The sequence below is a fragment of the Bombina bombina genome, chromosome 3 (genome assembly GCF_027579735.1).
Source record: "Bombina bombina isolate aBomBom1 chromosome 3, aBomBom1.pri, whole genome shotgun sequence".
Classification (NCBI taxonomy): domain Eukaryota; kingdom Metazoa; phylum Chordata; class Amphibia; order Anura; family Bombinatoridae; genus Bombina; species Bombina bombina.
This window is the reverse complement of record NC_069501.1, coordinates 515,135,634-515,160,633: the sequence shown is the minus strand read 5'-3', so window position 1 is coordinate 515,160,633 and position 25,000 is coordinate 515,135,634. Positions and strand designations below refer to the sequence as shown.

The 25,000-nt window shown below is 43.7% G+C and overlaps 1 protein-coding gene across 6 annotated transcripts in view; it reads right to left on the bottom strand.

The window, feature by feature from the left end:
- NAV1 (neuron navigator 1) overlaps nt 1–25,000 on the bottom strand; it is a 345,632-nt gene that overhangs the window by 60,662 nt on the left and 259,970 nt on the right. For 4 of the 6 annotated variants that reach the window (XM_053706924.1, XM_053706925.1, XM_053706930.1 and 1 more), the window contains 2 exons: nt 24,944–24,967; nt 24,760–24,837 (listed from right to left, as the gene is read on the bottom strand). In XM_053706924.1, the coding sequence (XP_053562899.1) occupies nt 24,760–24,837; nt 24,944–24,967 (102 nt within the window). The remainder of the gene's footprint in view (nt 1–24,759; nt 24,838–24,943; nt 24,968–25,000) is intronic. The other 2 variants (XM_053706926.1, XM_053706928.1) reach the window with 1 other exon arrangement.

Sequence of the window (25,000 nt, the reverse complement as noted above, 5' to 3'; positions counted from 1 at the left end):
TAGAGAAGTGGAAGAGGACTCCAGTGGCAACCTGTGAAGCTCTGGTGAACTCCATGCCCAAGGCAGTGCTGGAAAATAATGGTGGCCACACAAAATATTGACCCTTTGGGCCCAATTTGGACATTTCCACTTAGGGGTGTACTCACTTTTGTTGCCAATGGTTTAGACATTAAGCTGTGTGTTATTTTGAGGGAACAGAAAATTTACACTGTTATACAGGCTGTACACCCACTACTTTACATTGTAGCAAAGTGTTATTTCTTCAGTGTTAAACAGAATTGGCAAATAATGGCACAGTGACACTATATAAAATAGGATATAGAGGTAACGGCAGGTCTGAAACAGTGGAACAGAAGAACCCCAAAACCAGTTCAAAAACGAGTCACTATATAAAATAGGATATAGAGGTATGTGTGGAACCTCGGTGCTGCCCCTTTAAATACTTATATAAAAAAGGATGGGGGATAAGAAGAGACTAAGAGGGGATAAGTAGCACTAACTAATTAGTAGAACTAACTAAGAACAAACACCAACCACCAAGGAAGCTGCACAAGTACACAGAGTAACAGGATTCCTTGGCTTCAGGTGTCAGGGGTAACACAAGGTGCTATTGTACACGCAGCTACTAAGGTGATAACTATTTCTTTAGTGTTGTCACATAAAAAGATATAATAAAATATGAAATTAAAGGGACATGAGCTGGAGCATAACATTTTAAACAACTCTAGGCAATCAAAGCCGCCAGACCTACCCACAGGCCTTCCAAAAAAAGGGGGAATCAGAACCTCCACGAGGTCCCCCAAGAAGGAGAAGTGAAACCCAGATCCCGAGGTGGAGCAATCCTAGACCCTCTGCTTGTAAGCTTCGAGAGCTAGCTAGCTACTATGCCCACCTAGATCCTGGAGATGACAACGTCTCTCAGAACCCACTCCCAGCCAGGCCAACCCCAGCAACGGCAGGTCTGAAACAGTGGAACAGAATAACCCCAAACCAGTTCAAAAATGAGCGGAAGAATGGCCACAGCCAATCCAACAGAGCACGGTGCAACCCGACTCCTTAGAACAGACAACAGGACCGTAGACCCAAAGGATCTAGCAAAAAGGTCCAACTTAGTCTTGACACGAAGCCAGCAAGACTCCAAATGGAACGTAACAACTCAGAGAGAATATACCTCTCAGCTAGGAAAACTCACAAATCCCATCTCCTGATCCAGGAGAAGCCTTAAGAAAGGGACCATATCTCCATAAAAAGGAGACTAAACTCTCACCCAAGAAGGGGAAAGGGTTAAAAGGCAGCACCTTCCACAAAGCCACAGGTTAAAGGAGAGATCAATCCCCAACTCAGAAGCCCTGTTGAAAGGGATTCCCCTAAAAAAGTCAATTCACCTGCAGAGCAGTGAATTCAATGGATAAGACAGCAAGCTGACCAAGGGAAACCACCTAAAGTGCAAAACAAGCCCAATGAGCAGCGACACTCAGAAAACCTTGCCAACCAAGACCAGGTCAAGTAATCCAAGTAAAAGGACATAGCCCAAGTTTCCAGGAACTGGAGAACCCCGAACCAACCCTGGAGCCTAAAGGTCCATACTAACCCACAACGGGATCCATAAGGGAAAATGCTGAATGAAACTCAGCAACTGGAAGCCCCAGGGAGAACAAGCCCGAACCCCCAATTGTTTAGACAAACAATACCCGCAAACTTAACACCCCGTCTGAATAACAACCCAGACCACAGGGAATACTAATGCAATATCCAGAACAACCCGGATAACGAGAAAAACTCACAAGTCCCGACCTAAGGAAGAGACCACCCCTTGCCGAAGTCTGACTCTCTAAAGGAGCCAAGGCGGTAAAAGTCGTACAATGACGCTAGAGCTTCTAGACTCACCAACAGCCTCAGGACAATAAGTCAAGGGGATACCTTGAGGTCAAAATCGAGCAAAGGCTGGTCTCCACATCACCTCCATACAAGTGGATGATCACAGGGAGAAAGGGGCACAAACCAACCCCAGTTCCGGGAGGAACCCCAAGCAAACCCAAGGAGATCACACCCAGTGTCCCTAACAGGGAACAAACATCACCCAGGCCCCTAAAAGGAGACCTAAAATGGAGACCACAAAGGAAGACAAAAAATTCTCTGAAAAACAGCTAGACAGTACACAGTCGATGTGCAAAAGCTGCAGCTGGTTACATTCTGCAACCCAACCGCTGCAAGGCAGGTAAACAACCCTCCAAACTACTAGCTGCTGAGGACCAAGTCCAAAAGACAATCCCTGAGTCTCAAAAGAAAAAGGCCAAACTGCTCACTCAGCGGTAAGAAGGCGCTAAACCCTCCAACTCTCCGCCACGTGCAAGAGAGAATGACGCAGCGGAAACTCAACTGACCCAGTCATCCAAATTGAAGGCTATAAGGACTGAGACAATCCTTCCTGCCTTGTAGACCCACAGGTCTTCTAGAATGCTTAGTTGAATAAAAAACAAATAACATGAGCACTCTGCACCTCGACCAGACCAGCCAATCAGAACGGCGCCACGTGTCTGAACAGCCACAAGACAGAACCGAACCCCACAGGACCAGCCTGCACCCGGGTCCTATCCGTCAAGCTGCATAAATTCTCCCTCAGAGGGGAAGAAGGAAAAACAGACAAACATAGGACTAACATGTCCCCAAAAACCACTTCCGCAGAAGTAACAGAGTATCGATCCCAGTTTAAGATTCCCGAAGGAAAATAATAAACAAATTAAAAGACATCCTAATCGGATAAAAAGAAAATATAAGGCAACCCGTAGGTTAACGCCCAATAAGAAAACAGGCCTACCGCAGGACCAGCCAAACGGAGCCCTAATCTTCCAAAAAACTGGGAAAGATCTCAAAAAAGAACAGACAGGAGATTACATCATCCCCACATGTCTAATGAGGTGCACCATTCAAAGCAGACTGAAAATTCCTGTATCCGAGAAGGATAGGATTATTTAATAACTGAAAAACATGTCTGAGTAAGACGCGAAGGCGTGCCACTCTGTAACGAAAGGCACAACACTCAGGGACGGTTACACCCCGGGGAACTGTACAGGCCCTCCCCAAAGCGGCAGATCCAGGACAATAGGGCACGAGCACAATCGCCCATAAACGACTGGACTCTGCAGACGAATATTCGCCAAGAATATGTGGAAGCGAAAACGTGCTGCAACCTCCAGGGGGGAACAAACCGCCCTGTGTGGAGGAATAATCATAATCTGGGTTACCCGCATGTGTAGAAGTATGGATCGGTAGGGAACTCGCCTCTTGGAGGACAGGACCCCCAGAGGCGGATGGCTCAGCGTACCCTTTATTCCCCAAGCCCGAGGAACCAGGCGCTCTAATACGGCACACCTTCCCTGGACGAAGAATCTGAATCTGAAATTAGAACAGTCTCAGTATCAGAATCCTCCATAACTGAGTCTGAAATTTGAACAGTTTCAGCATCAGAATCCTCCATAACTGGATAGAGAATATGCCAATATGGACTATTTTAAGACAAAACAAAACGGCACCTGACAAACACAATGGCTGGGGCACTCGCCACCTCCTATGAACCAGACCCCTGCGAACTAGAATTTCGTCGCCAAACGGTCAGGAATGCGGAAATGGAGGACAGAACGTAATCACGCCCGGCCAGAAGTAAACCGTACAGTCCAAAAAAGTGCACCCAACCATAAGGTCGCGTCACTTCCAAAGGCCTTTAGGTTCCAGCCGTGAGCCCATTTAACACTACACATAAGCAGATTGAACATGATTAAAAAAAAAACCTGTTCAATAACCCCCCTCAGGAGATATTAACCCTTGTTCCAAGATACTAAAAGAGACTCACTGAGACCCTTATGTTAAGTTAGTCCCGCAAGGTGGTAGCCTATCGGGAAAACATTAGTACAGTACTTTCACGAAGAAAGAAAATGAAACGATCTTAACGGAATCTACGCCGTGGAATAGGAACACAGCCCTTCAAGTGTGACGGATAGTAGCATCGCCTAACTTTCATTCAAGCCCTCACTGAGAGACTGACAGGACTACTTAAAACCTCCTGTCCCATGCCGAAGAATACTACTCTCCATAAGAGACAAAAACAACTTCTGACACTTCTCTGCCAACCTCCTGGGACGAAAGGCAAAGAATGACTGCGGGATGAGGGGAGTGGGAGGAGTATTTAAGCCTTTGGCTGGGGTGTCTTTGCCTCCTCCTGGTGGCCAGGTTCTTATTTCCCAAAAGTAATAAATGCAGCTGTGGACTCTTTCCATTTAAGAAGAAAAAGGGGTCGCAAGTGGAAAAAGTGAAAAATGTGCACAACTTCTGAGGCACCAGCTCCTACTGAGCATGTGCAAGATTCATAGAATGCACTGATCTGTCACATGATGCAGAGGGAAGGAAAATAAATCTAACTTTAAAATTAGTTTTTTATTTTTATTATCCATTGATTGAATTCACTATTCTGCTGTGTTCACTAATCCTTAAAGTTAATTAAAATTGCATGCTCTATCTGAATAATGAAAGTTAAAATTTGACTTTAATGTACCTTTAATAATGGTTTTGAATTTCAGTCCATTAAAGGGAAATTTTCACGATTCAGATAGAGAATATTATTATTATTGGTTATTTGTAGAGCGTCAACAGATTCCACAGCGCTATAAACATAGGCGGAATACAAGGAAACATTTATAGGGATCAAACTGGTGGAGGGCCCTGCCAAGAGTTGTACTGTTGTGGCCAGCTCTTAAGAAGGTGATCTACGACAAGCTGGGCTTTTAGGCTTACATGCTAAGGGGGTTCAAGGGGATAGCAATGGAGGAGAAGAACTGGTATAAAGAAAGGTTAGTGTAGGTTGTATGCATCCCTAAACAATAGAGTCTTTAGGGAGCGCTTGAAGCTTTCAACTTGGGGAGAGTCTTGTGGAGCGAGGTAGAGACTTCCACAAAATGTGAGCCAGTCTGGAGAAGTCCTGTAAACGGTAGTGTGAGGAGGTAACAAGAGAGGAGGAGAGTAGGAGATCATGAGCAGAGCGAAAGGGACGGGAGGGAGAGTATCTAGAGACAAGGTCTGAGATATGGGGGGAGTAGTGCAGTTGAGGGCTTTGTATGTCAGAGTGAGAATTTTGTGCTTAAGTCTGGAGGCAAGTGGAAGTCAGTGAAGGGATTGGCAGAGAGGTGCAGCAGATGAAGAGCGACGTTTAAGGAAGATGAGCCTGACAGAGGCATTCATTATTGATTGCAAAGGAGCTAGGCGGCAGCTGGGGAGACCAGAGAAAACAGAGTGGCAGTAATCGAGGCGGGAAAAGATGAGAGAGTGGATTCAAATCTTAGCTGTGTCTTGTGTAAGAAAATTTCTAAATTTAGAGATATTTTTAAAGGTGGAAGCGGCAGGGTTTAGTCAAGACTGAATGTAAGGAGTAATAGAAAGATATGTCAAATGTGACCCCAAGACATCGGGCATGCGGGGTAGGGGTAATGATGGAGTTGTTGACAGTTATAGAGAGATTGGGGGTGGAGATTTTGGAAGAAGCTGGCTTTCTTCACTACAAGTTCATCCTGAACTCCTACTATTCTGCCCTTAATCTTTATAAGCAACAATATTTTTCTAATCTCATCTCTACTCTTTCCTCTAACCCTAAACGTCTGTTCTCCACGTTCAACACTCTTCTACACCCACCCCCACCTCCTAACACAACCTCTCTCTCAGCTCAAGATTTTGCCAGCCACTTCAACAACAAAATTGATTCCATCAGAAGTGAAATCAGCTCTCAACATACTTCCAATCTCCCACCCCCTCAAAAGCTCACCCAAAACCCAAATATCCAAAAATGCAGCTCTTTTGCCCCTGTTAATGAGGATGAAGTTTCTGCCCTTATACTGTCCTCCCACCTCACTACCTGTCCCCTCAACCCCATCCCCTCACAGCTACTCCCCTCCCTCTCTTCTACCCTCACCCCCATACTCACACACATTTTCAACCTCTCCCTCAGCACTGGTATATTTCCCTCATCTCTAAAACATGCACTGGTCACACCTATCCTCAAAAAACCTTCCCTTGATCCAACCTCCCCTTCCAATTACCGCCCTATTTCCCTACTCCATCTTGCCTCAAAGCTCCTCGAAAAGCTAGTTTATGCACGTCTATCCCATTTCCTTACACTAAACTCTCTTCTTGACCCACTGCAATCTGGATTTCATTCCCATCACTCTACAGAAACAGCAATTTTCAAGGTTACCAATGACCTACTTACAGCAAAATCCAAAGGCCACTTCTCTCTGCTTATCCTCCTTGACCTGTCTGCAGCCTTTGACACTGTTGACCACCCTCTTCTGCTCCAAACCCTCCAATCCTTTGGCATCTGTGACACAGCTCTCTCGTGGTTCTCTTCCTATCCGACTAACCGTACATTTAGTGTAGCCTTCTCCGGAGCATCCTCTGCCCTGTTACTACTTTCTGTTGGGGTACCTCAAGGCTCTGTCCTTGGTCCCCTTCTCTTTTCAATCTACACGTCGTCACTAGGTTCCTTAATAAAGTCCCATGGGTTTCAATACCATTTGTATGCCGATGACACCCAAATCTACCTCTCTGCACCAGACCTACCTCCTTCCTTACTAACCCGTGTCACTAACTGTCTTTCTCACATCTCATCTTGGATGTCCTCTCACTACCTTAAGCTAAATCTCTCCAAAACTGAACTCCTTATTTTTCCCCCTTCTTCCAATGTCTCCACCCCCAAAATTTCTATAACTGTTGATAACTCCATCATTACCCTTACCCCGCACGCCCGATGTCTTGGGGTCACACTTGACTCAGATCTTTCCTTCACTCCTCACATTCAGTCCTTGGCTAAAGCCTGCCGCTTCCACCTTAAAAACATCTCTAAAATTAGACATTTCCTTACACAAGATACAACCAAGATTTTAATCCACTCTCATCCTTTCCCGCCTCGACTACTGCAACTCCGTCCTCTCTGGTCTACCTAGCTGCCGCATAGCTTCTTTACATACCATTATGAATGCCTCTTCCAGGCTCATCTTCCTTACTCGTCGCTCTTCATCTGCTGCACCTCTCTGCCAATCCCTTCACTGGCTTCCTCTTGCCTCTAGGATTAAACATAAAATCCTCACCCTGACATATAAAGCTCTCAACTGCACTGCTCCCCCATACATCTCAGAACTTGTCTCTAGATACTCTCCCTCCCGTCCCCTTCGATCAGCTCAGGATCTCCTCCTCTCTTGTTACTTCCTCACATTCCAGTTTACAGGACTTCTCCAGACTGGCCCCCATCTTGTGGAATTCCCTGCCTCACTCCATAAGACTCTCCCCTAGTTTTAACAGCTTCAAGCACTCTTTAAAAACTCTACTATTCAGGGATGCATACAACCAACACTAACCTTTCCCAACTCCATTGCTTTTCCCTTGAACCCCTTAGAATGTAAGCCTATGGGCCCAGCTGTTTACAGATCGCTTCATAAGAGCCGACTACAACAGTGAAACTCTCGGCAGGGCCCTCTACCCACTTGACCCCTACAAAAGCTATCCTGTACACCAACTATGTTTACAGCGCTGCGGAATCTGTTGGCGCTCTACAAATACCTGATAATAATAATAATAATAAAATAAGGAGTTCAGTTTTGGAGAGATTTAGCTTGAGGTAGTGAGAGGACATCCAGGAAGAGATGTGAGAAAGACAGTTAGTAATACGGGTTAGCAAGGAAGGAGATAGGTCTGGTGCAGAGAAGTAGATTTGGATGTCGTCGGCATACAAATGATAATGGAACCCTTGGGACTTTATTAGGAAACCTAATGATAACGTGTAGATTGAAAAGAGAAGGAGACCGAGGACAGACCCTTGCATTAACCCAACAGAAAGTGGTGACGGGGCAAAGGAGGCCCCAGAAAAGGTTACACTAAAGGTACGGTTTGACAAGTAGGAAGAGAACCACAAGAGGGCTGTGTCACAAATGCCGAAGGATTGGAGGGTTTGGAGCAAAAGAAGGTGGTCAACAGTATCAAAGGCTGCGGACAGATCAAGGAGAATAAGCAGAGAGGAGTGGCCTTTTGATTTTGCTGTTAGTAGGTCGTTGGTAACCTTAACGATTGCTGTCTCTGTGGAGGGATGGGGATGAAATCTAGATTGCAGTGGGTCAAGGAGGGAGTTTAATGTAAGTAAATGGGATAGGCGTGCATATACTAGCTTTTCGAGAAGCTTTTAGATAAGAGGGAGTAGGGCGGTAGTTGGATGGGGAGGTTGGATCAAGAGAAGGTTTTTTGAGGATAGGTGTGACCAGTGCAGTTTCAGAGATGAGGGAAAAATACTGGTGCTGAGGGAGAGGTTAAAAAATGTGTGCAAGTATAGGGGTAAGGGTAGAAGAGAGGGAGGGGAGTAGCTGTGAGGGGATAGGGTCAAGGGGACAGGTAGTGATATGAGAGCGCAGTATAAGTGCAGAAACTTCTTCATCAGTAACAGGGGAGAAAGAGCTACATTTATGGCTATGTGGGTTGTGGTTGATTGCAAGGGGGTGAGAGAATGGAAGTTTGTTGAGAGACTATTTCGTTTCTGATGGAGTCGATTTTGTTATTGAAGTTGCTGGCCAAGTCTTGAGCTGACAGAGAAGTTGTATAAGGAGGTGGGGGTGGGCGGAGAAGAGTATTGAAAGTGGAGAACAGACGTTTTGGGTTTGAAGAAAGAGTAGAGATAAGAGTAGAGAAGTAATGTTACTTATAGAGATTTAGGGCAGAATAGTAGGAGTTAAAAATTAACTTGTAATGAAAAAAATCAGCTGAACTCCAAGATTTTCTCCAGTGCCACTCAGCAGTACGAGAACATCTGCATAGGTACCGTGTCAGAGGAGTATGCCAGGGCTGAGAATGAGTGTGTGATTTCTGAGGGGTCAGATTGTCAAGGACCGATGTAAGGGTGAAATTATAGTGGCAGATAGATCGGTCAGGGCAGGAAAAGGAGGAGATGGATGGGAGGAGAGGTTCAAGGAATTAGCAAACTGTTGATGATCTTATGACATAATGCTTCTGTGAAGTTTGGTGCGAGAAGTAGAAGGAGGGAGAGTTGTAGGGAGGGATGAGATGTTGCAAGTGAGGAGATAGTGGTCAGAAAGAGGAAAAACATAAATTATGCTTACCTGATAATTTCCTTTTCTTCTTAAATGGAAAGAGTCCACAGCTGCATTCATTACTTTTGGGAAAACAATACCCAAGCTATAGAGGACATTGAATGCCAAGACGGGAGAGTACAATAGGTGCCCCATACTGAGGGCACCAAGCCTGAACCTCTACCCGATAAAAAACCCAGCTTCGTCCGAAGCCGAGAAAACATAAAGAGGAAAAGCCCCAATGACAATGACTCGCAGTTAGTCCAGAAGCCAAACTAGAGACCGCAAATGGACTCGACCGAACCAACAGTCCTCCAGAAGACCGTCGCCCAACAAACAGTCCTCCACCGCTCATTTCCACAAATGAAGGAGACACTAGCCGGAACCCCCAAGGGAACAAGGCAAAGGAGAACTAAGAAAACTGAAAGGTCCCCTAATACAAAAAAGAACACCTCCACGAGTGAGCCCAGCTCACAGAGACCCAAAGGGGCCCAAACAGGGAAAGGAGGCCACACCTATACCAAGTGAAACCCGGGACAAGACTGGGCACAGAGACAGAACAGATGTCTCTCCAACATCCTGCAAGCACGGATTGCAACTGAAGAGGCAAAGTCCTACCAGCGTCAAGAATACCAAGGCATTCGACCATGAAAAAGTGTGTAATACACCCAGGTGAGAAACCCCAAGTTTAAGAACACAGAGTACATAACAGGACAACACAGAGGATACTTGCGAGGAAAAAGAAGTCAAGCAAAAGCAACCCCCGGACAGAGGGCACGCTCCAGGTAACCTAAGTCGCCGGATCTACGCACAGGTCCCTAAAAAGGAAAACACAAAGGCCCCCCGAGAAGAAGTGTATACCCTCAGAACCTGAAGAAAGAGTAAACTCTATTCTAAAATCAATGGAGCCAGTTGAAAGGAAAATCTATACCTTAGCAGACTAAGCTAACAGGATAGACTCAACAAAGCTCACACATCCAGAGGAGACTGCGATCCAAACGCAGCTCCATAGACCGCTCGGCCATCCTGACCTGCAGACCCACAGACAGCTGAACCAACCCAGCCTCAGGGATCCAAAACAGGGAAACAAAAAAATCCGGAAACAGGTATAGGAACGAGCGTAAGGATAGCACAGCCATCCCCACAGAGTACAAGTACAACCCGACAACAAGGCCATAGACCGAAGGATCTATCAAAATTAAGGCCCAACAAGTCTGCTTGGAGCAAGCAAGAACCCCGGAAGAACCCATCCCACCTTTCTGCCTCCCATCCAGGAGAAGCCCCAAGCAAAGGACTATGTCTATAGGGAGGAGAATATCCCCTAAAGAAAAGGGATGATGCCGGAATGGCAACAACTGTCCTCAAGGCCCGAAGTCACCGGCTAATGGGAAGACAAAATCCCAACACAGATGTCCTACAAGTAGCTTGCCAACCAGAGGCCCAGCCAACCCATTCACCTGCAGAGCAGGGAATACACGGGAACACTGGCAAGCCAACGAGGGGAATGCAACCCTAAGGCGCACCAGAAATTGGACATCCAACGGCATCATCTGGATATGAACCAACCACCCTTGAAGCTCAAGTCACACGGCTAACCACCAGATGACATGGGTCACTCCGTGGCAAAGAGTAAAAAATACTCCGAAATCCTGGCCAACCATGACCAGGTTAGGTAAATGGAGCAAGGACATAGCCCCAGTTCCCACTACCATGGAACACACCGACCAGCCCTGAGATCCAAGATTCCAAAACCACCCAAGACTGGGTCAGGAAAAAGGCCAAGCAAAGCTTCAGCAACCGGAAGTCTCAGGGAGAAAAACAGGTCCAGTTATTTAAGCTTAACTGGAGCTTTTTGTATATGTTTTAGATTTGTGTAGGTTAAACTCAATGGACTTCGGTCTTTTTTCAACCTCATCTACTATGTTACTAGCAGGACTAGTCTCCCTATCACCTCCGCAGAAGCAGAGGACACAAGGAAGAGAAAAGCACTAAGCCTACCCAGCTCCGGAAAACCCCGAGCTAAACAAAGTCCCGTCAGGGAACAACCATCACCCGGAAACACAGATCCCTAAAAGGAGATCCAACTCACCCGGAGACAATGGAAGAAGACCCAAGGGTCTCATAACTCAGACAGACAGCACACGTCAAAGAGTAAGAGCTGCATTTAGATACACTACAAACAGACTACGCGTACACCCCTGCAAGGTGTCAAAAGCTGCAACTGGTTTCAAACTGCAAACCTTCCGCATGCTAGACAGCTATCCTGTACAAGCTGTTGGATCAAGCCCAAAAGGACAAATTCAGAGGCCTAAAAATAAAGGCCAAACCGCTCAACTGTGGTAAGGGGGGTTAAGCCCTCCAACCCTCCACCACATGGGGGAGTAAAACTCTAAGTTCTGATGAAATCAGATGTCAGAGTGATGCAGCGGAAAACTCCCCTGCCCAGCCATCTATGACTGAAGGCTGTAAGGACTGAAACAATCCGTCCCACCTCACGGACCCACAGGTCCTCTGGAACGCTTAGTTGAACATGAAAAACAATGATAACCTAAGCACTCTGCGCTTCTACCGAACCAGCCTGCACCTAGGGTCCTACTGAAAAGCTGCATAAATTCTCCCTCATAGGTGAAAAAAGGAAATGTATGCTTACCTGATAAATTGATTTCTTCTACGATACGACGAGTCCACGGATTTCATCCTTACTTGTGGGACATTATCCTCCTGCTAACAAGAAGTGGCAAAGAGCACCACAGCAGAGCTGTATATATAGCTCCTCCCTTCCCCTCCACCCCCAGTCATTCGACCGAAGGTTTTAAGAAGAGTAAGGAAAAACTAAAAGGTGCAGAGGTGACTGAAGTTGTAAATAAAAAATATAATCTGTCTTAAAATGACAGGGAGGGCCGTGGACTCGTCGTATCGTAGAAGAAATCAATTTATCAGGTAAGCATAAATTTCCTTTTCTTCTACAAGATACGACAAGTCCACGGATTTCATCCTTACTTGTGGAATACAATACCAAAGCAACAGGACACTGATTAAAGGGAGGGACAAGACACAGACCTAAACAGAAGGCACCACTGCTTGAAGAACGTTTCTCCCAAAAACAGCCTCAGAAGAAGCAAAAGTATCAAATTTGGAAAATTTGGAAAAAGTATGAAGGGACGACCAAGTCGCAGCCTTACAAATCTGTTCAACAGATGCATCGTTTTTAAAGGCCCATGTGAAAGCCACAGCCCTAGTAGAATGCGCTGTAATTCTTTCAGGAGGCTGCTGTCCAGCAGTCTCATATGCCAGGCGGAAAATACTTCTCAGCCAAAAAGAAAGAGAAGTAGCTGTAGCTTTCTGACCCCTACGCTTTCCAGAATAAACAATGAATAATGAAGATGATTGACGGAAATCCTTAGTTGCCTGTAAGTAAAACTTTAAGGCACGGACCACGTCCAGGTTATGTAACAGACGCTCCTTCTTAGAAGAAGGATTAGGACACAAGGAAGGAACAACAATTTCCTGATTAATATTCTTATTGGAAACAACCTTGGGAAGAAAACCAGGTTTAGTACGTAAAACCACCTTATCAGAATGAAATATGAGATAAGGCGAATCACACTGTAACGCTGAAAGCTCAGAAACTCTTCGAGCAGAAGAAATAGCAACCAAAAACAGAACTTTCCAAGATAATAATTTAATATCTATGGAATGCATAGGTTCAAACCGACCCCTTGAAGAACTCGAAGAACTAAATATAAACTCCAGGGAGGAGTAATTGGTCTAAATACAGGCTTAATTCTAGAGAGAGCCAGACAAAAAGACTGAACATCTGGCACATCTGCCAAACGTTTGTGAAACTAAATTGACAAAGCAGAAATTTGTCCCTTTAAGGAACTTGCTGATAACCCTCTCTCCAATCCTTCTTGGAGAAAAGACAGAATCCTAGGAATCCTAACTTTACTCCATGAGTAACCCTTGGATTCACACCAATAAAGATATTTACGCCATATCTTATGACAGATTTTTCTAGTGACAGGCTTTCTAGCCTGTATCAAAGTACTGATAACCGAATCAGAGAATCCTCGCTTTGATAAAATCAAGCGTTCAATCTCCACGCAGTCAGCTGCAGAGAAATTAGATTTGGATGTTGGAAAGGACCTTGAATGAGAAGGTCCTGTCTCAAATGAAGTTTCCACGGTGGCAGAGAGGATATGTCCACTAGATCCGCATACCAAGTCCTGTGTGGCCATGCAGGCGCCATCAGGATCACTGAAGCTCTCTCCTGTTTGATTTGAGCAATCACGCGTGGAGGGAGAGGAAACGGTGGAAACACATAAGCTAGGCTGAACAACCAAGGCACTGCCAAGGCATCTATCAGTTCGGCCTGAGGATCCCTCGACCTGGATCCATATCTTGGAAGCTTGGCATTCTGTCGAGATGCCATCAGATCCAATTCCGGTCTTCCCCATCGGAGAATCAATGAGGCAAACACCTCCGGGTGGAGTTCCCACTCCCACGGATGAAAAGTCTGTCGACTTAGAAAATCCGCTTCCCAGTTCTCTACTCCTGGGATGTAGATTGCTGACAGATAACAAGAGTGGGCCTCCGCCCAACGGATTATCTTGGATACTTCTCTCATCGCTAAGGAACTCCTTGTTCCCCCTGATGATTGATATAGGCCACAGTCGTGATGTTGTCCGACTGGAATCTGATGAATTTGGCCAAAGCCAACTGAGGCCATGCCTGAAGCGCATTGAATATTGCTCTCAGTTCCAGAATATTGATTGGAAGTAGAGACTCCACCTGAGTCCAAACACCCTGAGCCTTCAGGGAATTCCAGACTGCACCCCATCTCAGAAGAATGGCGTCCGTTGTCACTATCACCCACGAGGGTCTGCGGAAACACGTCCCCTGGGACAGATGATCCAGCGACAACCACCAAAGAAGAAAGTCTCTGGTTTCTTGATCTAGATTTATCTGAGGAGATAAATCCGCATAATCCCCATTCAACTGTCCGAGCACGCACAGCTGCAGTGGTCTGAGATGAAAGCAAGCAAACTGAATGATGTCCATTGCCGCTACCATTAATCCAATTACCTCCATACACTGAGCCACTGATGGCCGAAGAATGGACTGAAGTGCTCGAAAAGTATTTAGAATCTTTGATTTTCTGACCTCCGTCAGAAATATTTTCATGGCTACCGAGTCTATCAGAGTTCCCAAGAAAGGAACCCTTGTCTGTGGAACAAGTGAACTTTTCTCTATGTTCACCTTCTAACCGTGAGTTCTCAGGAAAGACAACACTGTGTCCGTGTGAGATTTTGTCAGTTGATATGTTGACGCCTGGATCAGAATATCATCCACATAAGGCGCCACTGCTATGCCTTGCGGTCTGAGAACCGCCAAAAGAGACCCTAGAACCTTTGTGAAGATTCTGGGTGCTGTGGCCAACCCGAAAGGAAGAGCCACGAACTGATAGTTTTTGTCCAGGAAGGCAAACCTTAGAAACTGATGATGATGGATAGGAATATGAAGGTAAGCATCCTTCAAGTCCACAGAAGTCATATATTGACCCTCATGGATCATTGGTAAAATTGTTCGTATAGTCTCCATCTTGAACAATGGGACTCTGAGAACCTTGTTTAGACACTTGAGGTCTAAGATGGGTCTGAAAGTTCCCTCTTTTTTGGGAACCACGAATAGGTTTGAGTAAAAAAACCCTGTCCCTGTTCCGATTTTGGAACGGGACAAATTACTCCCATGGTAAAATGGTCTTTTACACATTGTAAGAACGCCTCTCTTTTTATCTGGTCTGCAGATAATCTTGAAAGATGAAATCTCCCTCTTGGGAGAAAATCCTTGAATTCCAATTGATAACCGTGGGTCACTATTTCTAGTGCCCAGGGGTCCTGAACATCTCTTGCCAAAGCCTGGGCAAAGAAAGTCTGCCCCCTACTAGAACCGGTCCCGGATCGGGGGCCACCCCTTCATGCTGTCTTTGTAGCAGCAGCGGGCTTCTTGGATTGTTTACCTTTATTCCAATTATGGTTGGGTCTCCAGACTGACATAGATTTGGTAAAATTCCCTTCCTGCTTTGTGGAGGAAGAGGAAGCAGAAGGTCCTCCCTTAAAATTATGAAAGGAACGAAAATTATTTTGTTTACCCCTCATCTTAACAGACTTATCCTGAGGTAGGGCATGGCCTTTACCTCCTGTAATGTCAGAAATGATTTCCTTCAATTCAGGCCCGAGAAGGGTCCTACCTTTAAAGGGAATAGCTAAAAGCTTAGTTTCTGAGGACACATCAGCAGACCAAGATTTGAGCCACAACGCTCTATGCGCTAGAATAGCAAATCCTGCATTTTTTGCCGCTAATTTAGCAATTTGAAAAGCGGCATCAGTAATAAAAGAATTAGCTAGCTTGAGAGCCTTAATTCTATCCAAAATGTCATCTAACGGAGTCTCAACCTTCAGAGACTCTTCCAGAGCCTCAAACCAAAAAGCTGCTGCAGTAGTTACTGGAACAATGCAAGCTGTAGGTTGTCAAAGAAAACCCTGATTAATAAATTTCTTTAGGAGACCCTCTAATTTTTTATCCATAGGGTCTTTGAAAGCACAACTGTCCTCAATGGGTATAGTTGTACGCTTAGCCAGGGTAGATATAGCTTCCTCTACCTTAGACACTGTTTGCCACGAGAACCCAATGGTGTCTGATATGGGAAACATTTTCTTAAAATTAGGAAGGGGAGAAAACGGTATACCTGATCTATCCCATTCCTTCTTTATAATTTTCGAAATTCTTTTAGGAACCGGAAAAACATCAGTGTAAGTAGGCACCTCTAGATATTTGTCCATCTTACACAATTTCTCTGGTGGAATCATAATAGGGTCACAATCATCCAGAGTCGCTAAAACCTCCCGAAGCAACAGACGGAGGTGTTCAAGCTTAAATTTAAAGGACATAGCGTCCGAATCTGTCTGAGGTAACACATTCCCTGAGAAATTTCTCCCTCAGACAGCAATTCCCTGACCCCCAACTCAGAACACTGTGAGGGTACATCGGAAATAGCTAATAAAGCATCAGAGGATTCAGTAGTCACATTAATACCTGACCTACTGGCGTTTACCCTGTAACACTGGTAATTTAGATAATACCTCTGTAAGGGTAGTTGACATAACTGCAGCCATCTCCTGCAGAGTAAAGGAATTAGACGCACTAGAAGTACTTGGCGTCGCTTGTGTGGGCGTTAAAGGTTGTGACACTTGGGGAGAATTGGATGGCATATCCTGATTCTCTTCAGACTGAGAATCATCCTTAGGCACACTTTCTTGACCAAAAATATGGTCTTTACAATGTAAGGCCCTTTCAGTACAAGAGGTACACAATGTAAGGGGGGTTCCACAATAGCTTCTAAACACATTGACATTGAGGAATCTCATTGCTCTGACATGTTGAACAGACTAGTAAAAACCACAAAGTCGTTTACTTTATTTATAATTTTTTGAAAAACGTGTACTGCGCCTTTAAGGAATAAAAAGTGAACAATTATTCCAAAATTGCTTAAATAACGTTAATTTGTCTCCAAAATTAACTAAAACTTATTGTTTGTTCCAAAAATTACTGCACCCCAGGAGTAAGGGGAGAAATAAAGCTCTAAAGTTAACTTAGATCAGAAAAATGTCAGTTTACACAAAAATACCCTCTGCACCTCGCCACAGCTCTGCTGTGGTGCCTACCTGCCCCCAGGGTACTTCGAAATGACTTGCCAACACTCCGGACCAGAGAATCACTGTCCAGGAGCAACCAGAGTTACTGCTTACCCCATTCCCTTACAGGGAAATAAATGCCAGCCAGTTATGATATATCAAGTCTCCTCAGAAATAAAAGGCTGCAAATACCTTAATGCTGCTTGTAGCATGAAACCGTTCTCCACACTGAAGATGTCTCTTGTGTTACCTTCAGAAGTCTTGTGGGAACCAACGTGGATCTTAGTTACAGCTGCTAAGATCATCAACCTCTTCTTCCATAACCCCCTGAGGAAAATAGTACACACCGGTACCATTTAAAATAAAAAAAACTTCTTGATTGAAGAAAATAAAACTAGGGAAGGGAGGAGCTATATATACAGCTCTGCTGTGGTGCTCTTTGCCACTTCCTGTTAGCAGGAAGATAATATCCCACAAGGATGGATGAAATCCGTGGACTCGTCGTATCTTGTAGAAGAAAACAGAAAACTGACATTTTTAACATAGGACTAACATGTCCAAAACAATGTTCGAAGAAGTAAGAAAGAGTATCAATCCCAGAAGGTTCCCGAAGGAAACAAAAACAAATAAAAGACATCCCATCGGATATAAATAAAATATAAGGCAACCCGAAGGTTAACGCCCAAAAAGACACAGGCCTACCCGCAGGACCAGCCAAACAGAGCCATATATTTTCAAAACAAATGACAATCAGGAGATTACTTCATCCCCACATATCTAATGAGGTGCACCATTCGAATGATCAGACTGAAAATCCCAGTATCTGGTAACGATAGGGTCATTCAATAATTGAAAAACATGTCTGAGCAATAAGCGAAGGCGCGCAATCCTGTAACGAAAGGCACAACACTCAAGCACAGTTACACCCGCGGGGAACTGTAGAGGCCCTCCCCAAGGCGGAAGGCCCGGGACAAAGGGCACAAGCACATTCTCAAATAAACATCTGCAGACGAACAATCGCCAACATTATGTGGAAGCGAAAACGTGCTGCAACCTCCGGGGGGAACACGCCACCCCGCATGGAGGAACCATAAACTGGGTTACCCACATGTGCAGAAGTATGATTTGTTAGGGAACTCGCCTCTCGGAGGACAGGGCCTCCAGAGGTGGATGGCTCAGCAGTCCCTTGATTCCCCGAGCCCGAGGAACCAGGCACTCTGAAACGGCATACGAAACAAAACTGGTTGACACAGGTGTCAACGAGGCCACTCCGGATTCATCACCAGACACATAATCTGAAATCAATAGTCTCAGTATCAGAATCCTCCGTAACTGAATCTGAAATTAACACAGTCTCAGCATCAGAATCCTCCATAACTGGATAGAGGATATTTAAATATGGACTAAAGTAGTAAAAACAAAAACGGCACCTGACACCCCCAATGGCTGGGGCACTCACCACCTCCTATGACCAGACCCCCCCACCACGCTGTTGGGAGTGCGAAAATGGAAAAACGGAATGTAGCCACGCCCAAACACAAGGTGAACCGTACAGTCCAAAAAAAGTGCGCCCAACCAAAAGGCTGCATCACTTCCAAAGGCCTCAATGTTCCAACCACGAGCCCAGTAAACATCTCACACAAGCCGGTTGAATCACATAACAAACATGATTATAAACCCCCCCTGTTCAATAACCCCCCTCAGGAGATATTAACCCTTGATTCCAAGATACTAAAAGAGACTCACTGAGACCCTTATGTATAAGTTAGACCCGCTTGGTGGTAGCCTCTCGGGTAACATTCACATTACAGTACATTGACGAATAAAGTAAAATGAAACAATCTTGCCGGAATCTACGCGGTGGAACAGGAACATGGCCCTTCAAGTGTGACGGATAGTAGTATCGCCTCCGCCATGGACTTGAGAGAAGAAAGCAGGTAGCGAAGCTAAGTTCGACAACCCTGATTGCTTGAGGAGCTGTTAATATGAGTCGGGATGGTTTCGCAGAAAGACTCTCCCTGCATCTCCGGACTCTAACTTTCATCCAAGCCCTCACTGTGAGACTGACAGGACTACTTAAAACTCCTGTCCTATGCCGAAGAGTACTATCCTCCATAAGAGACAAAAACAAAAATGAAAAATTCTGACACTTCTCTGCCATCCTCCTGGGACGAAGGGAAAGAATGACTGGGGGATGAGGGGAGTGGGAGGAGTGGGAGGAGTATTTAAGCCAGGGGGTGACCAACTTTGTGAGTGGGAGAGTCAGTCCATTGTGACAAAACAAAGTGAGTTGCAGAAGTTGTTTTGCAGAGGAGGCAGTGGGATTGTCAAAAGGGATGTTGAAGTCGCCAAGAATAAGCGTGGGGGTGTCTGAGGAAAGGAAAAAAAAAAGTAGCCAGGCAGCCATGTGATCTATAAATTGAGTTGAGGAGCCAGGGGGTCGGTATATGACTGCAACACGTATAGAGAGGGGAGAGAATAAGCAAATCATGTGGGTTTCGAATGAGGAAAATGTGAGGGAAGAGATGGGATATATTGGTTGAAAGGTGCAACAAGAGGAAAGTAAAATACCTACACCACCTCCTTGTCTATTACCAGACTTAGGAGTGCGGCTTTCTAGGGGAGAGAGCCGGGTTTCTGTTAGAAGGTTGAGGGAGCGGGAGATAAAGAGGTCATGTATAGAAGTGAGCTTGTTGCAAACACAGTGAGAGTTCCAGGGTGCACAATTGAAAGGGGTAGTGGCTTTAGATGCAAGAGGATTGTGAGTAAGGTTACTAGAGTTTTGTTTTCTGAGTCTATGGAACGGTACACATGGATGTGCATAGTTAGGAAGTTGTTGGGGACCAGGATTAGGGGAAATGTCATCAGCATCTAGTATAAGTAAGAGGGAGAGTGACATGAGATGAGATACAGATTTGCAGTAATGAGACTGTTTTTAAGACAAGGTGTAGGGGGAGAGAGAGTGTTTAGAAATAGGTAAAGTTCATGAGTACAAAAGTAAGGTGAGTTTAAGAGAGATGGGCTAATAAACAGTGCCGATGGAGGAGAGGGAGGAGTTATTGAATAAAGTAGTTTGTTATAGAGACAAGAGGAAGCAAAAAGGAATATGAAGATACTGAGTATTTATACAAACGTGAGAACCAATTAAACATATAAATCACAGTATTACAGTAGCACTTGCATAAGGAAACAATGAGATACATAAAACACAATATTACAAAAGTACTTGCCTTGTGTCTTGCCCCTTGTCAAATTCTTATCTTAGTGCCTCACTTATAAAATGTTCACTTCAGAAACGTGAACATATGCTATAATGACAAAGCACACTGCCCAAGCAATGTACCCCCTGTGCAATGCACCTCCCAAACTAGTGTGAAATATATACAGGCAGGGTAGTCAGCTGGGTCCACTAAATTAGTTGATTGCTAAATCAAAGACAATTTAAAAGGCCAATTGGAAAGTTAAATTCTGGTCTGGTCAGGGTGAGATAAGTTAAGTAAACAGACAGTAAAATTTGGAGGAGGTTAAGGCTCTGGTATAAGACAACTTATACATTTAAGAATAATAGCAAGTATTGATAAGTATTGAACATCACATGGCAAATAACAAAACATTAGAAGTAAGACATTGGGAATACCATTACAATTAATGCAAGACTTAATTTTTAACAACCTAAAATCATGTGCTCAATATACATATACACATACCAAAGAGAGTTACAGGAGAGGAAAAAAACACCAGAGTGCAGTGAAAAGTTTGCAGATTGAATATCATTTTAAACACCATTCCAATTTACTTCTCTTATATCATTTGTTTAATTCTTTAGATAGCAATGCACATGGGTGAGCAAATCACACGAGGCATGTATGTGCAGCCACCAATCTTTAGCTACTGAGCCTATTAAAATGCATTTCAACAAAGGATATCAGGAAAATGAAGAAAATCAGATACTAGAATTAAATTGGAAAGTTGTTTAAAATTGCATGCTCTTTCTAAATTATGAAAGAAAAAAAATGGGTTTCGTGTCCCTTTAATGTGTTTACTCACTATCATTACATCAGTTCTACTAATTCTAAACCACAATAGAAAAGCTGCTTACCATAGTTTCCAGGAATTCTAAGGTCATCAATAATGCCATGCTAACTATCAAACGCCTAGATTACGAGTCTTGCGTTAGCCTTAAAAAGCAGCGTTGAGAGGTCCCAACGCTGCTTTTTAACGCCCGCTGGTATTACGAGTCTGACAGGTACAGGTGTACCACTCACTTTTCTTCCGCGACTCGAGCTTACCGCAAATCCCCTTACGTCAATTTGGTATCCTATCTTTTTAATGGGATTTGCCTAACGCTGGTATTATGGGTCTTGGAAGAAGTGAGCGGTAGACCCTCTCCTGGCAAGATTTCTACCGCATTTAAAAGTCAGTAGTTAAGAGCTTTATGGGCTAACGCCGTAACATTAAACTCTTAACTAAAGTGCTAAAAGTACACTAACACCCATAAACTACCTATTAACCCCTAAACCGAGCCCCCACATCGCAAACACTTTAATAAATATATTAACCCCTAATCTGCCGATCGGACATCGCCGCCACTTTAATAAATATATTAACCCCTAAACCGCCGCACTCCCGCCTCACAAACACTAGCTAAATTTTATTAACCCCTAATCTGCCATCCCTAACATCGCCAACACCTACTTACATTTATTAACCCCTAATCTGCCACCCCCAACATCGCCGCTACTATATTAAAAGGTATTAACCCCTAAACCTAAGTCTAAACCTAACCCTACCCCCCCAACTAAAATATAATTTTAAATAATCTAAATAAAATTACTACAATTAAATAAATTAATCCTATTTAAAACTAAATACTTACCTATAAAATAAACCCTAAGCTAGCTACAATATAACTAATAATTACATTGCAGCTAGCTTAGGATTTATATTTATTTTACAGGCAACTTTGTATTTATTTTAATTAGGTAGCATAGTTATTAACTATTTAATAACTTCCTAGTTAAAATAAAGACAAATATACCTGTAAAATAAATCCTAACCTAAGTTACAATTACACCTAACACTACATTATAATTAAACTAATTACCTAAACTACCTACAATTAAATAAACTAAATTACGGAAAAAAAACAAACACTAAATTACAGCAAATAAAAAAAAGAATTACAAGAATTGTAAACTAATTACACCTATTCTAATCCCCTAATAAATTAAAAAAGACCCCCAAAATAATAAAATTCCCTACCCTACACTAAATTACAAATAGCCCTTAAAAGGGCCTTTCGCGGGGCATTGCCCCAAAGTAATCAGCTCTTTCACCTGCAAAAAAAAATACAATACCCCCCCAACATTAAAACCCACCACCCACACACCCAACCCTACTCTAAAACCCACCCAATCCCCCCTTAAAAAAAACTAACACTACCCCCCTGAATAGCTCCCTACCTTGAGCCGTCTTCACCCAGCCGGGCACAAGTGGACTTCCAGAGGGGCAGAAGTCTTCATCCGATCCGGTCAGAAGAGGTCCTCCAAGCGGCAGAAGTCTTCATCCAGGCGGCATCTTCTATCTTCATCCATCCGGAGCGGATCCATCTTCAATCCAGCCGACGCAGAGCCATCCTCTTCCATCAACGTCCTAACGAAGAATGAAGGTTCCTTTAAATGACGTCATCCAAGATGGTGTCCCTTGAATTCCGATTGGCTGATAGGATTCTATCAGCCAATCGGAATTAAGGTAGGAAAAATCCATTCTATTGGCTGATTGGAACAGCCAATAGAATGAGAGCTCAATTCTATTGGCTGATCCAATCAGCCAATAGGATTGAACTTCAATCCTATTGGCTGATTGGATCAGCCAATAGTATTTTTTCTACCTTAATTCCGATTGGCTGATAGAATCTTGGATGGAGTCATTTAAAGGAACCTTCATTCTTCGTTAGGACGTCGATGGAAGAGGATGGCTCCGCGTCGGCTGGATTGAAGATGGATCCGCTCCGCTCCGGATGGATGAAGATAGAAGATGCCGCCTGGATGAAGACTTCTGCCGCTTGGAGGACCTCTTCTGCCCGGATCGGATGAAGACTTCTGCCCCTCTGGAAGTCCACTTGTGCCCGGCTGGGTGAAGATGACTCAAGGTAGGGAGATCTTCAGGTGGGTAGTGTTAGGTTTGGGGGGAGCAGATTAGGGGTAAATAAATATAATGTAGGTGTCGGCAATGTTGGGGGCAGTAGATTAGGGGTTCATAGGGATAATGTAGGTGGCGGCGGTGTCCGGAGCGGCAGATTAGGGGTTAATAATATAATGCAGGTGTCAGCGATAGCGGGGGCGGCAGATTAGGGGTTAATAAGTGTAAGATTAGGGATGTTTAGACTCAGGGTTCATGTTAGGGTGTTAGGTGCAGACATAAAATTCATTTCCCCATAGTAAACAATGGGGCTGCGTTAGGAGCTGAACGCTGCTTTTTTGCAGGTGTTAAGTTTTTTTTCAGCCAGCTCAGCCCCATTGTTTCCTATGGGGAAACCGTGCACAAGCACGTTTAGCCAGCTTACCGCTGTAAACCTGTAACACCAGCGTTGTCTTAAGGGAGCGGTGGGAAAAAAAGGCTCGTTAGCACTGCAAGCCTTAAACGACAAAATCTCGTAATCTAGCCGTAAGTGTTCATTCATTTTATTGGCTAGCAGTATATAAATTTCTATTTTCCCACATTTATTCTAGAGAAATAAAATTACAATTGTATTATTTCTCTATTCAGTAAGACTGAAAGCACTTGCAAAGCAGTGCAATAGAATAAGATGTAATTCATAATCAGAAGCTGCTAAATATTAATTAACTTAACGGTACTAAAAATATATCTAATCTATATGTGTTGGAGAATTTTATTATTGCACTTTTGCCTGCATATAACTATGGGCTAGATTACAAGTAGAGCTCATTGAAAAACCTTGTGTTCGCATCGCACTGAAGCATTGCGCTCATGAGAACACACGTCCATAGGATCCAATGGAAGCCTCGTTCTCATGCTGTGAGACACAGCATGAGAACCTAGCGCAGCGAAGGGGGTAACTCACACAGTGATGGTGTGTGTGTGTGTATGTATATATATATATATATATATATATATATATATATATATATATATATATATATATATATATATATATATATATATATACATACACACACAAACAGTATATACACACACGTGTATATAAGCATTTACATAAATATTTACAGAGAACACACAGTTCCCCATTGACCGCAATGTAAAGGCACTTTTCAGTGCATTTTTTTTTTCTAACACTCCACACCCGCCAACTTTAACCCCATAAAACTGCTTTGTATAGTTTTTTTTATATACAAAAAATCTCATACTATTCATAATTTTTTTATAAAAAGGCTCATAAAACTGCTCATATTATTATTATTATTTTTAAAAAGGAGAAGAAACGCTGGTTAATTTTTGGAGTGCTAATTGCTACTGCAAGCTTTCAGTATATGACTGCTATAAAGACTGCTATAAATTAGCGCTCCACTTGTAATCTAGCCCTATGTGTTTAACCCATGCAAATGGTCAAGCTCCATAGCAACATATCACTTCTGTGAGCTAGATGAACACATCTGGTGAGCCAATGACAAGAAGGCATGTGCGTCACCAGCTATTTACTAGTAGTGCATTGTTGCTGCTGAGTATATACATATACTTTTCTGCTAAGGATACCAAGAGAACAAAGTAAGTTTGCCTTCTTTTATCTTCATATTTTAATAACGAATCACATTTAAATAGCACTTTGATATCTATCTATCTATCTATCTATCTACCAACATAGCTTTATTGTTTGAGAGTTCTAAACATTTCTATATTTTTTTTAGAATAGTAGTTAGGCTATCAAATATATTAATCGTTCAGAAGAAAATGTACACATATGTAGTACTCACATTGGCTGACAGTTGAGAAGTAAGAGCAGCTACTTTCTCTTGCGATGACTCCAATTCCCTGCGCAGTTTGCGAATTTGCTGCAACACATTAAATTATAGAGTTATGGGCAAGGTTAGAATTGTGCCAAAGTAGGAAGGGAAAGACAGAGACTTTGGCACACAAGTAAATTAGTAAGAAAAGTACCTCAGACTGCATCCTTTCCTCAGCCTAAGAGACAGAACGTAGCATGCGAGAGAGAAA